We start from the raw sequence: 13,266 nt of genomic DNA, 5'->3' as shown, positions 1-13,266 counted from the left end.
AGAGGGTTACTCTCAGGAAGCCATGGGCGAGTGATCTGAGGGCAAACCCCTGTAGGGAGCCCTCCTCTCCCAGCCCCAGACAAAACTAATTCCCCACTAAACACGTGGATCCCAAGGGTTTCTCTTTTATTTTTTAAATTAAGCACACATTTTCATTTATTTATTTTTGGCTGTGCCACAGGGCTTGAGGGAACCTAGTTCCCCAACCAGGAATCGAACTTGTGGCCCCTGAAGTGGAAGTGCAGGGTTGTAACCACTGGACCGCCAGGGAAGTCCCTCCAAGGGCCTCTCTGGCTCTTATGAACGACCAAGACGAAGGAGGATAAACGTAATACAGTTTCTCACTTGTGTTTGGACGTTTAATTTCTACAGACTCCTCTGGATCATAGTTGAAATTTCTATCCTCTGCGCTCATCAGGGAGTCTTAATTAGAGGCTTCTGCAGATGGCCATTAATAGCACTATTATTTTAAGGGCAAATTTTCAGAAACGTCAGCACATAGACATCTTGGAATATTTCTTGGAAATATTTCTTGGAAAACTCCCTCAGACACATGGAATTGCGGGAGAAGAGCCAGACATTGCTACCACCAGGGCTCTGGGAGGCGAGGGAACACAGCCCCAACCCAGACCCTAAGCCGAGTGTCACCTACGTGAAATTTAAACCACACTTTGCGATCAGAGGATATACCACGGTGTCCACGATGGGGACCATGATGACGATCAGGATGGCGTTCACCGTCTGCAGGTGAAGCGGAGAGGGGCTGTTACTGTCTCAGTGGTGGCTCTGAGCTCGGAAAGCAACTGAAGTATTTTCTCCTACCTGCATCTGATCCGGCTGGATTTCAATGATTCCCTAAAAAAGAGGGGGAATATCTCACTGATAAGTTCGCATAGAGGATCACTTGAGGGCTTGAAATGTTATGAGAGGGAAGCAGAAAGAGGGCAAAGGAATAGTGACCTGGGGTTGTCCATACCTCCATGCCCCAGACTTACAATTTTCCCACTCATGGTCGTTGCTTGCAGTGTCCACCTGGAGCCCTTAAAAAACAAATAGGCTTACTGCATCATTTGGGAACATGGGTTTTAAATGTTTTACAAGTCAGTGTGGAGTCTTTTCCTAACCAGGAATGAGGTCTGAATTGTCACGGGGTTTAAAAATGTTTGTCAACATCAGGCTGGTCTCCGGCTCCGCTGTGACTATAGCTGAGGAAACTGCTTGCGTTTCCACTTTAACAGCAGATAGCACTCCAAGCCCTCACGAAGAGTGCACAAAGTACTGCTTTGAGATAAGCTAGCTCCAACAGTTTGGCCACCTGATGCAAAGAGATGACTCACTGGAAAAGACCCTGAGGATGGGAAAGATTGAAGGCAGGAGAAGAGGGTGGCAGAGGATGAAATGGTTAGATAGCATCACCGACTCAATGGACATGAGTCTGAGCAAACTCGGGGAGACAGCGAATGACAGGGAAGCCTGGCATGCTGCAGACCATGGGGTCACAAAGAGTAGGACATGAACAGTGACTGAACAACAACAACATTCTTCAGAAAGACAAAAATGCACTTCTGAGGTTTGCTGGGAAGCTGACATCACCTGCAAGGTGAGAGCAGCTTCATACCCTGAGGATATTCTCTATTCACCGGGATCACAGTTTCAGGAATATCATAACTGTTCAGAGTTCTACTGCGGACCGCTGCTGCTGCTGCTGCTGCTGCTAAGTCGCGTCAGTCGTGTCCGACTCTGTGCGACCCCATAGACGGCAGCCCACCAGGCTCCCCCGTCCCTGGGATTCTCCAGGCAAGAACGCTGGAGTGGGTTGCCGTTTCCTTCTCCAATGCGTGAAAGTGAAAAGTGAAAGTGAAGTCACTCAGTCGTGTCCGACTCTAGCGACCCCATGGACTGCAGCCCACCAGGCTCCTCCATCCATGGGATTTCCGCAGCTAGACTGTCCTAAAGTGTAACTCCATCAAGAGGGTGATGGATTTAAACCTGGGCAGCCTATTGACATTCAACCTGTTTTGCAGTAACAGATGATGCAGGACTGTACAAGTGGATGTTATATAGCCCATGGAGAACTGGATATGTGAATGTTTCAGTGTAATCTATCACATCCGGTCCCTCCACTGGGAGAACAGCATAGAAAGTCAGGAAGTCTGCCACTGGCTGAGTTCTTAATCAAAGCTGGTCACTGACTACTTGATGCACGTTCTCTCTTTGGATCCTCACCACCGTGTCCTGAGTCGTTACACTTTCAGAAGGCTCACAGGATGACACCAAGTCACAGCTGAGAGGTGCTGGGTGCGTTTCTAGTGCAAGCCTGACTCTAATAACTGCTCCCTGCCCAACATGGAAACAGGTTAAGATGCTGGTCTAAATTCCATACTTTCAAATGAGGAGATTAATGTCTACACTTTTTTCCCCCCCAAGAGATGATATATCCTTTTAATAATCATACCTGTGCAATAAAACCATGCATGTGTGCAAATTTTTTTCTTCAACTTCAGTTTCTAAAAGAAAGGCTATCTTATGACTTTGGCTCCTGAGCGTCATGCATTGGGTTTTCTAACATTATTTTGAAAAATTCCTAGGTACGTGTCTTCCCGCTGTGACAAGTCAATGATGTGTTCTAGCTCCTGCTCTGGGAAGAATGACTTGGGCAGAGTCATTCTGCATTTCTGGATGGTACTTCTAGCCCAAGCATCCCACTTCAGTGTGCAAAATATCAAGTTTCAGTCTAAATAATTCTGTGGATCCCATACAAGACAATGCATCTTTTACTTGCTGTATCAAACCGGTCAATCCTAAAGGAAATCAACCCTGAATATTCACTGGAAGGGCTGTTGCTGAAACTGAAGCTCCAATACTTTGGCCACCTGTTGCAAAGAGACGACTCACTGAAAAGTACCCTGATGCTGGGAAAGACCGAGGGCAAGAGGAGCGGGTGACAGAGGATGAGATGGTTGGATGGCATCACTGACTCAATGGCCATGAATTCGAGCAACTCTGAGAGACAGTGGGACAGGGAAGCTTGGTACACTGCAGTCCATGGAGTTGCAAAGAACTGGACACAACTTAGCAGGGACTAAACAACAACCATCAGTAGAAAAACTCTTTGTTCTTACTCTGACTGGCAGGAGTCCTGGATACTTGGGTCAAATCTTTCGCGAGACTCCTATGGACATGTACACACTGCTGTATTTAAAATGGATAACCAACAAGGACCTACTGTATAGCACAGAGAACTCTGCTCAATGTTATGTGGCAGCCTGGACGGGAGGGGAGAATGGATTCACGTATATGTATGGCTGAGTCCCTTGGCTGTACACCTGAAACGGTCACAACATTGTTAATTGGCTATACCCCAGTACAAAATAAAAAGTTAAAAAAACATTTTCCAAGGCTCCTTTACTCGACCCTTACCTAATTTTCTTCATTATTTTGCCACCCAGATGTGGATAGAACCATCTAGAGTTAATTTTTTTAAAAAAAGAAACCCAGGTGATTTCCTGATGCTGGGAAAGGTTGAGAGCAAGAGGAGAAGGGGTGGTGGAGTATGAGATGGTTGGATGGCATCACTGACTCAATGGACATGAATGAGAGCGGACTCCGGGAGATGGTGAAGGACAAGGGAGCCTGAATGCTGCAGTCCATGGGCTCGCCAAGAGCTGGACACGATCAGACGGCTAAACAACAACAAGGTGATCTAACAGTTACCGTATAAATGAAACATGAAAAAGGAACTGGAAGAGAACATTTTCAGGAGCTAAATACGCCCAAAGCATGTTCTGTTAACGAAGATGTACAGAAACATAGTTTCATATTACCTGCTGATCAAACAAGGCCCAGAACATGGGGAGAGGAATGTACAGGAACATCACCCTTGTAACCATCTTAATTTGAGAGATGAGCCGCTCCTGCAGTTGGAGGAAGAGAGTGTGTCAGTCACAGCCCGCCACAATCAGCACAGCTCTCCCGCAATGCCATTTTCAGCTTAGACATGGTCTCATCTAGAGACAAGCTGGGAGGTGAGTCATTGTTCCAAGAACTCTATCACAGTTTTCTTTAGAAAACCCCAGATTCCTAATGTATTGAAAATATGAATGAAAACATCTTTAACACTTGAGGTAAGTTACTCGTTTCAAGGTAAATTCACTAAATGTAAATCCCACCACCATCACTTAACTTTTCCATATTTGATCTAAAGTTATGTGATCTTAATGACACATAACTCAAGGCCGATGATTCCACACGAATGTCTACGGAAAGGTGATACTGTTTCTAGATAAATTATATATCACTGTTTCTCAAGTTCTTTTCAGTGTAAATAAGCTCTCTCACACATCGTCTTCTTTAAAATGCTAATAAACTTGATGAAGATACAACTGATAATTTTATCCATGTAGCCTTAATAACATGAATTGCAATCACTGGGGCCCTTGCAGCAACAATCAACACTTACATCGTATTTCTCGCTAGCCCAGTCCAGCCAGTGCTCCCTCTTAGGAAATTTCTTACTCCGATGCCTAATCCTATTTTTGATGGCAAACTGAAAGGAAGGAAGAACAAGCAAGTTTCAGAACAGAACCGACTCCTTTATCAGTGAAACACATTTCAGTTGAACTCCCTTCAGTGGAAGACTCGGGAGAGAAGACATGTGTCATGACGATGCAAAAGGCCTAACATGCATTTATTTTTAACCTCTCACTAACTGGGAGTGTTTGAGCTGCAGTAAAGAAAACCACACTGTTACTACTTCACTCTCTGGATTCTCTACGGAGCAGCATTCAGTAGAATTACAATCTTCTAATGTGAAGCTGTGTTCATTTTTAAAAGTTATTTTCTTGGCCTTAGTTCCTGAAAATAAGATCACTGACACTGTCCATGCTTCCACTCTGGATATACATTACAAAACCTGGCCTCTCCATCTTAGTTCCACTGCTCCCTGACGAACATCAGATGCTGCTTGTCATTTTTAAAGAAGCGGAGAGTCCCTCTGATTTGTTTTTCTTTCACCGCTGATCTTATTTTAAAGGTTCAAGAGCTATTTTTCCATCCCTCCCGTTTTGAGTTCTATTTGTGTCCTTTTCCATTTGGTAAGTTTTATAAGAAACTTCAATTTATCAAAAGAGTAAAGGCCACCAAGAAAATGTTTAGAGCAAAGTCAAAGGTTCATGGAGATTTAATTTAAAGGAGGCAGAAGGTTCGGGGTGGGGGGAGTGGGGTGATGAAATGTGATTGAGAGAGAGGAGTACTGAAATACTCACCCCAATGCATCTGGCTACTTTAGACATGATGTTTCCCTGGGGCTGGACCTTCTTGTACATTCCACTGCCAATGACAAACACGACTGGGGAGGGCAGAAGAAGACATGTCAACAAGGTGTTTGACAGAACTATCTGTGACCCAGAACATGTGTTTTTATCTGCGTTACAACCTTATTTTGGAAATACTGGGGTGACTCAAAGGGTGGGTTTACCTCCCTCTCCCCCAGGTTCCACAGTGCTTTTGACTCTAATAATCACAGGGGCTTCTGAGAAATATTACACTGTGTTTTCATATGCAAACATTGAAGCCTAATACCATCTCCTTCCCAGAACTGCAGCTTGCAGACGCTCAGTACAGCTATTTGAGCGTGAGTCCTATTCCTCTTTAAAGGGATAAGTGCTTTGACAAAGCAGATTAATGCCTTACTCTACAAGGGCAGAGAACACAGATTTAATTTTCTGGGGTTGCAATGGGAAGAGAAAGTTTTTTCTTCTTTTTTCAGATCTACAGATAAAAAATAGCAATTAATCTGTTGAAACTTTTACTTAATCACATGTGGCAGAATTTACTCTGTGGTCATGAGACAGAAATAGATCTGTCCATCTATGCATCTGCAGCTACAGCTTTATGAAGGTTAAAAGTACTTTTTCAGTGAGGTCATTCTTTCATGGACCTTCTTAGAAAATGCATAGTATTGTGAAAATAACTTGGTGGGGGGGGAGGGGTTGGGTGGAAGTCTTTCTGGAAGAGATTCTGAAAAACAATCCCTATGCTAGAATTTCTGATTATCCAGTACCACAACTCAGTAATGTTAAAACACTGATGGACTGTTTGATGATCTATTTGTTTTTCTCCGTTTAAGAAGGCTTGAAGTTTTGACAGGTGCCAGCTCTCAAGCATATCTCCAAGTATGTGCCAGATTGTGGGTGTTCTTTACAGTTAAAGGAAGAGAGGTTTACTTGTATTCTCACTCAATGCTAATTTTCTTCAATCCAGCCCCCACAAATGTGAGATAATAAATTTTTGTTATTTAAGCCACTCAGTATGTGGTGTTTTGTTATGGTAGCCCCAGGAAATGAAGACATCTACCATCTTTCAAATTGGACTATCTTCTGTGGAATACTCTTCCCACTTTCTAAGCAGCCAAAGCCAAGAACTGAACGTGTAAATGACTATACATACACACAGACTCCTCCCAGAGGGAAGACAGTCTTGCAGAAACATTTAGAGATGATACATTTCAGAAAACAGGTTTGTTTAGAAGTATTTAAATGACCTTGCCATGTCTTTAGGCGAGTTGTCGATGATAAGAACAAAAGCTTTCAGCCATAGGTTCACCTAGTCCAGCAGATTCTATCTTTATCTTAAGATACCTTCTTCTTAATCTGCCTAAATAGTTTTAAATCCTTAAATGTCCCACTCAAGAGATCTCTTTTCCTGTAGACTCTTTTTTTCATCTTGTTCATTCTGAAACAATATGCCAACTCTATTTTCTTCGAATTCTCAGAGTGTTTAACACGGGATGGCAATTCTTCCGGCTACTCACTATTACAATTTGTTACATGAACTTTTAAAAGTTGGTCACAACAATTTATGTGAGGGCCTGACCTGACCACAGGACTGTATTAATGTAACTGACTTCTACTTACTCAGAGATACAGCCATGAGTGCAGCAGGAACCCCAAAGGCCAGGGGGTAACAAGCTTGCTTACTGTGAATTCCGCATACTTGAACTGGGGGGAAATGACAAGATTAAAATTCATTATGGCAATGGTAGTACTTATTTATTTCAGTTTTTAAAATCCTTAACTGGTAATTACACACTGTTTTCATTCAATTTTCTAGACTTACTCATTTGTCTTACTGATGTCATTGCCAGCTAAGCAAAGCAGCTTTGTAGCAGAAATAGCAGGAGATGAAGGGAGGTTCTAACCTTAGCCTCTAAATAGATGTCTAATACCAGCCAAGCCAAAATCAGTGGGAACCCTTATGTTCTGTGGACTTAGGAGGAGAGATGAAAATGACCTGAAGAAAGTGGGACTGAGAAAGTAAAATCAAAGGGCCCTGGAAAATCAGGATTGTATGCCCCTGAATTTATGCCAATTAGAAAACAGGGGTTTTCCTGGTGGCCTAGTGGTTAACACATTGCACTTCTACTGTAGGGGGCACAGGTTCGATCCCTGGTCAGGGAGCCAAGATCCCTCAGGCCATGTGACATGGCCAAATAAAACTAAATTAAACTAAATGAAATTTTAAAAAGAAAACCATTAGATCGCCCAGGGCAGGGATCAACAAACTTTTCTGTGAAGAGTCAGTAAATCTTTTAGGCTACAGATCTGTCCTACCTACTGAGCCTCGCCTTTGTAGGGTGAAGCCAGCCACAGATAATACACACACTGATGGCTTTGTCCAGATTTCTGAATTTGGCCTATGGGCCATAGTCTCCCAACTCCTGACTGAAGGTCTGTTTTAGCTCTGAAATCCTAGGGTTGGTAGGGGAAAAAAAAAAAAAAAAAAAAGACTCTGGAAGGGGCAACAGAAATGCCTGCAGCCTCCAGGAACCATCTGATCCTAAAGGGGTTCGGCTCTGTCTTTGATCAGCCGTCTCACAGTTCTGCAGAGAAAAAAGAGTCGACTGGGCAGAAAACTGTGGTCATGCCAATGTTTCCTGCTCATGACTGTACAAGCAATTCCTAGTCACAACAATGCAAAATAATGTCCCCAGCCAGTAAGGAGCATAAATCTCAGGCAGATCCTTATTTAAACTGATGGCAGCAGGTTTCCAGTTCCCTCAGTGACTAATACGTTATATAAAATCTTTGTAAAACATTCATTTTATATTTGTGTAAGAGCCATGACTTTCCTTTGACAATTATCCTATTATACATTCTCCAATTCAAACATGCACAGCACATCCCAGAATACGGCAGAACCTGGAGGCGGAGGAGGTTAGGGGAGGTTAGGAAACGTAACGGAAGAAGAAAAGCTAGTAAACGTTCACACAGAACAAGTTAGACTGAGGTTTAAATCTCATCTTCAGAGTACTGCTCCAGGCAGAAGTACATTAACCCCACGGATTATCTTCTTCCATGATTCATTATGATTCGAGGTGTGGACACCATGGACCCACCAAAATGGACACCTATTTTGGTCTCATTTGTCCCCAGATATTTCCTTCCACGTGGGAAATTCATAAACTCTTAGTGGAGTGCCAGCAAGCACAAAGATCTGAGTGCTGTGGATAGCTGTTATCTCTTTCTCTTTCTTGGGGGCAGTTCTTTTAGAAATATCTAGTAGAAGATGATAAGGAAAAAGGAAAGAAGATGATAGGAAAACAAAGAATAAAGCCTAGCCTGCTAAATTCTTCCTGACTCACTGCATGTCACTGGGGAGCAAGGTCTGAAGGCAAAAATGTCAACTCTGGCCTACCCAGTTTAGTTTCCAAATAGCCTCTCTGTCTTAGCTTTTACCATAAATAAGAACCTTGCATTAACAATAATATGGAAAAATCAGGGTGGGATAGGGTGGGAGGTAGGAGGGAGGTTCGAGAGGGATGGGACATATGTATACTTATGGCTGCTTCCTGTTGCTATATGACAGAAACCAACACAAAATTGTAAAGTGATTACCCTCCCACTAAAAATAAATACATTCAAAAAAAATAGTATAGAAAAATCGATTGCTATGCTAAGGATAGTTTAGATTTTGCAGGGGTCTCTAGGATAAGGGATTCTAATAACGTTAGAAAAGGAGATAAACCCCAAAAGAAAAGCAGTCGGCATTCTGGATTTCACTGAGTCCTCCAGCATGTATATGATAGCTGAAATGTTATGAGAGAATTGAGGGACAAACAAACCAACAAATTCTAAACCTTTCCACCTGACTTCTCTTCACAATTAAAAAAAAAAAAAAAGAATAACCAAGGTCCATTTCAGATATATATATTTTTTTACCTCTGAGCATGGGCGTGATGATAGTAGAAAGCAAACTTCCAGCATTAATGGCCAAATAAAAGATGGAAAAAAATCGGTTCCTTTGCTTTTCCTGTAATGGAAAGGATAGGGTATGGTGACTTGGCTATATAGCAAAGGGTCAGCGGTAGCTGATGATCGGACTTGACTTTGAACCTGGCTTTGGTCAGTGTCTTACTGTCACGTGTACCCGAACCATCTCCAATGGAGAAAACACTTTGTGTCGCTGGGATTTGATTCCTGGGTGTTTATAATCATTGATGTTGTTTCAGTGGAGGCACATGTGCTTACCTGGCCCTCTTCAAACTGATCTCCGCCAAATGCAGACACGCAAGGCTTTATCCCTCCGGTACCCAGAGCGATCAGGACCAGGCCAATCATGGAGAGCGCCCTGGGAAAGAGGTGGGGATTTCGAAACGTGAGGTCCTTAGAAGTAGGAGCTTCTCTTTCCCCTAATTTCCCTAAGATGACCAGGCACACAGAAGGGATTCAACCTGTATGAGAAGATAGTTCACAGGAATGCAGTCTTGACAGTTGAATGAAACTTGAACTCAAGTGCCTTCAAATCCGTACCTTTATCTAATAATTTATCATCTAGAAAATTTAAAGCAATGGTTTGGGTGTGGAACAAAGGTTTATGCATGGAATTCTTTTGTAACCTTATGATTTTTAGCAAAAGAATGTGTAAGTGAAATTTTAAGCATTGTCTCTGATACAGTCATAACAGACTCGAAACAGTTGTTGGAAGACTTTAGAAAACATGATTTAATTGCAAAGCAGAATAGCAGTTTATGTACTAGGATCTTAACTTGTTTATAAAGTAGAGAAGACTGGAAAAAAGTAGAGCAAAAGGTTTATAACTTTTTTATAATACAGAGATCGTAATAATAAAAGGGATTAAATATTATCTTTAAATTCTACTTTTGTATTTTTCAAGTTACTTGTGTTTTACCTCCTGAATTGAAGAAAATAACTCATAGGATCTACCAAACCTCATTTTTAGTTTTGTTAGATTTACAATAGGTTGCTACAAATTTTGAGCTTCCCAGGTGGTGCTAGTGGTAAAGAACCCATCTGTCAATGCAGGAGACGTAAGAGCCATGGGTTTGATCCCTGGGTTGCGAAAATCCCCTGGAGGAGGGAATGTCAACCCACTCCAGTATTTTGCCTAGAGAATCTCAGGGACAGAAGAGCCTGGTGGGCTACAGTCCAGGGGGTTGTGAAGAGTCAGACACAACTGAATTAACTGAGCCTGCACTCACTACACATGTCAGCTTTTATAAACGCTTATTCCATATTTTCTTGGTTGTTAATATTGCTTAAAATGCTAAAAATATGAAACAGATAAAGTCAAGGATGATACTTCACATAGCAAGAATTTTTTAAAAATTAAAAATTAAAAAAAAAAACATGTCTATCTTCCTGGATTAACATCTCTTTCAGCCTATTTGCCTCTTAAAACAACTTGTCTTTGATGGTATTACTCTAAGCATTTTAAAGGACAACAAAAACATAGCCAATTGAATATTATATACCCTCCACTCTAAGCAGGGTTTCAGTACTAACCTCACGAAATAAAATAAGTCACTATGCTTTCTTACGGATGTATTGCCTGCCAGGCAGTGTTCCGGGTTCTCCACCTGGATTAATACACAGGCAGGTATTATTACAAATGAGGACACCTGGGCACAGAGGTGAAAAACTTGCTGAAGATCACACAATAAGCAAGAGGCACAGGAAAACCTTGAATCCATACAGCTTGGCACCAAAGTACATGTTCTTAATTGATACTGTAGATTAGAAAATTGAGGCATGGAGGAGGTAGGTTGGCCCAGGTCTTACAGCTCGTCTGTAGGACACAGACCCTGGAAGTCTGAGCTGCGGGCTGAGTTTATACCTACTGCCCTGCCACCAACACGGTACCCTGGGGGGACCATGCATGTCCCATCCAGGGACTAGTCTGGAGGGCAATCTGATTGACCAACAAACCAGAAACACAAGATACTGCAGATACTAATTTGAATTTCAATGGTATTTTCCTAACCCATTAGATGGTTTACTATAGATCCAGGAACTGAATTGAAAGACCAGGAAGTGAAATAAATCTTTACAACTTGTCTGCTAGGCCAGACTGCTGGGAAGGGAAATTCATCTCACAGGGGAGCTGGTGTCAATAGTACTTTTCATCAAGAAAACAGAACATCAGACTGGAACAAACTGAATTACTGAAAAATGAGCAGAGATGTGGTACAAGACTGAAAACTGAAGGTACAGAGTCTTGAGGAAACCCGGGGAAACCGAGGATCTGGGTCCATGTGGTCCATGTCCCTCCACGGAAGATAGAGATGAACACAAACACCGTGTGAGCTGACCGTGACCCACAGGAGGTGCACCCAAGACACCAAGCCTCCAAGTGAGCAGTGAGTCCAGACAACGGTTAGGGCAGTTACATCCTGAAGACCCAGCTCTGAGTCAGTCAAACACCTCTCTCTACGCTGATGGGGAAGGAAAGTCTTCCTTCCACTTAGGATGAAGTTTCAAGTATGCTATGTGCCAAGCTCCTTCATTCATCTCTGACTCTGCAACCCCATGGACTGTAGCCTACCAGACTCCTCTTCCCATGGGATTCTCCAGGCAAGAATACCGGAGTGGGCTGCTGTGCCCTCCTCTGGGGATCTTCCTGACCCAGGGATCGAACCCACATCTCTAATGTCTCCTGCATTTTCGGGTGGGTTCTTTACCACTAGTGCCAGCTGGGAAGCCCAACGTTTCAAGGAAAATGATTAAAAATTAGAGCAGTAAAGGGAGAAGGGATAAAATAGGAGTTGGGGATTGGCAGATACAAACTACTATATATAAAATAGATAAACAACAAAGTCCTACTATAGGAACTGTATTTGATATCTTGTAATAAACCATAATAAAAAATATGAAAAAGAATATGTATAATGGAATCACTTTGCTGCACATCAGAAACTAATGCAACACTGTAAATCAATTACACTTCAATTTAAAAATTAAAAAAGAAAATCAGAGCACCAAACAAGCAGCTAGTGAGAAGGCGGGGGCAGGGCCACAGGTAACATCAACTCACACGTGCACAGAAATACTGTCCGGGGTTCCATCATGGTTGAAGTCCGTGAGGTCATTAATTGAGCTCACAGCAATGACTACCTGCCCAATGGTGTAGACGATGGACAGCGACACAATTGTCCTGTGTTAAAAGAGGTCAAGAGAACCCAAGTCAATTGCACAAGGACCGTCCACTTCCGACACCAGCGCAAAAAGGCCTCTGCTTCCAATTTTCAAAAGCCCAGTCACAACGGTCCTTGTTTCTCAAATTGGGACAATAACCGGATACCCCTTTGAAAGGCAGCCTTTTGAAGAATTTGGCCCCCAGCACGTAGGCGTTGAGCAAAGTTGTGGCTGGCGGAGCCTGGGGAGAAGGAAGATCTGTTTTCTCTTTGAACTATGTGAAAGACTCAATGTCTAACTATCAAAATGAGGACCTGTATCTTTGAACAGTGAGAGAGCATGATCGTGTATCTGGTAACAACACTTGGGCAGGAGTGGTCCATTGGTTAATTTTGAATGATACTGACTTATTTTGAGATGGTGAATATTCCTGCATCTGCCCACGTCACGCATTTCAGCTGGAAGAGCCTTTACTTCCTTCTGTGTTAAGTCCAAGGAAAATTCCCGAGGACCACCCCAACCCCCCACCACTGAGGGTGCTCTTAGACCTCTCCGTGCAGGACTGGCTGAGCACCCCATGCCCCACCGTCTAGCAGTTTGAGCCTCTCAGCTGCTGGGGTGTTTTCAGGGAGCTTCTTTGTTCTCCCAGCCCTTAATTCCTCATGCATCATTAACAGACCATATTCCCGCTACTATTTCAACATGAGACAGGAGGCCAAAAATCCTACCAACGCTACTTGCATCCACCCTGCTGAATGCCAGGCCGCTGCTGAACTCTGGCCGTACGAAGATGAGCACAAATGGGGCCTCTCCTCAGAGTTTTTTACATTCCCTA

General features: G+C 42.9%; 1 protein-coding gene across 2 annotated transcripts in view; it reads right to left on the bottom strand.

Moving 5' to 3' along the window:
• SLC15A1 (solute carrier family 15 member 1) overlaps positions 1-13,266 on the bottom strand; it is a 48,225-nt gene that overhangs the window by 14,994 nt on the left and 19,965 nt on the right. The window contains exons 1-11 of one of the 2 annotated variants that reach the window (XM_044927124.2): positions 13,160-13,265; positions 12,331-12,450; positions 9,528-9,627; positions 9,219-9,309; positions 6,915-6,998; positions 5,265-5,347; positions 4,460-4,546; positions 3,825-3,914; positions 996-1,040; positions 823-855; positions 653-741 (exon numbers count right to left, since the gene is read on the bottom strand). In XM_044927124.2, the coding sequence (XP_044783059.2) occupies positions 653-741; positions 823-855; positions 996-1,040; positions 3,825-3,914; positions 4,460-4,546; positions 5,265-5,347; positions 6,915-6,998; positions 9,219-9,309; positions 9,528-9,617 (692 nt within the window). In that variant the 5' untranslated portion in view covers positions 9,618-9,627; positions 12,331-12,450; positions 13,160-13,265. Of the gene's footprint in view, positions 1-652; positions 742-822; positions 856-995; positions 1,041-3,824; positions 3,915-4,459; positions 4,547-5,264; positions 5,348-6,914; positions 6,999-9,218; positions 9,310-9,527; positions 9,628-12,330; positions 12,451-13,159; position 13,266 lie in introns of those variants that run through there. The other variant, XM_006043891.4, reaches the window with a different exon arrangement.

Source organism: Bubalus bubalis, chromosome 13 (assembly GCF_019923935.1).
Source record: "Bubalus bubalis isolate 160015118507 breed Murrah chromosome 13, NDDB_SH_1, whole genome shotgun sequence".
Lineage (NCBI taxonomy): Eukaryota > Metazoa > Chordata > Mammalia > Artiodactyla > Bovidae > Bubalus > Bubalus bubalis.
This window is presented reverse-complemented; position numbering and strand designations above follow the sequence as displayed.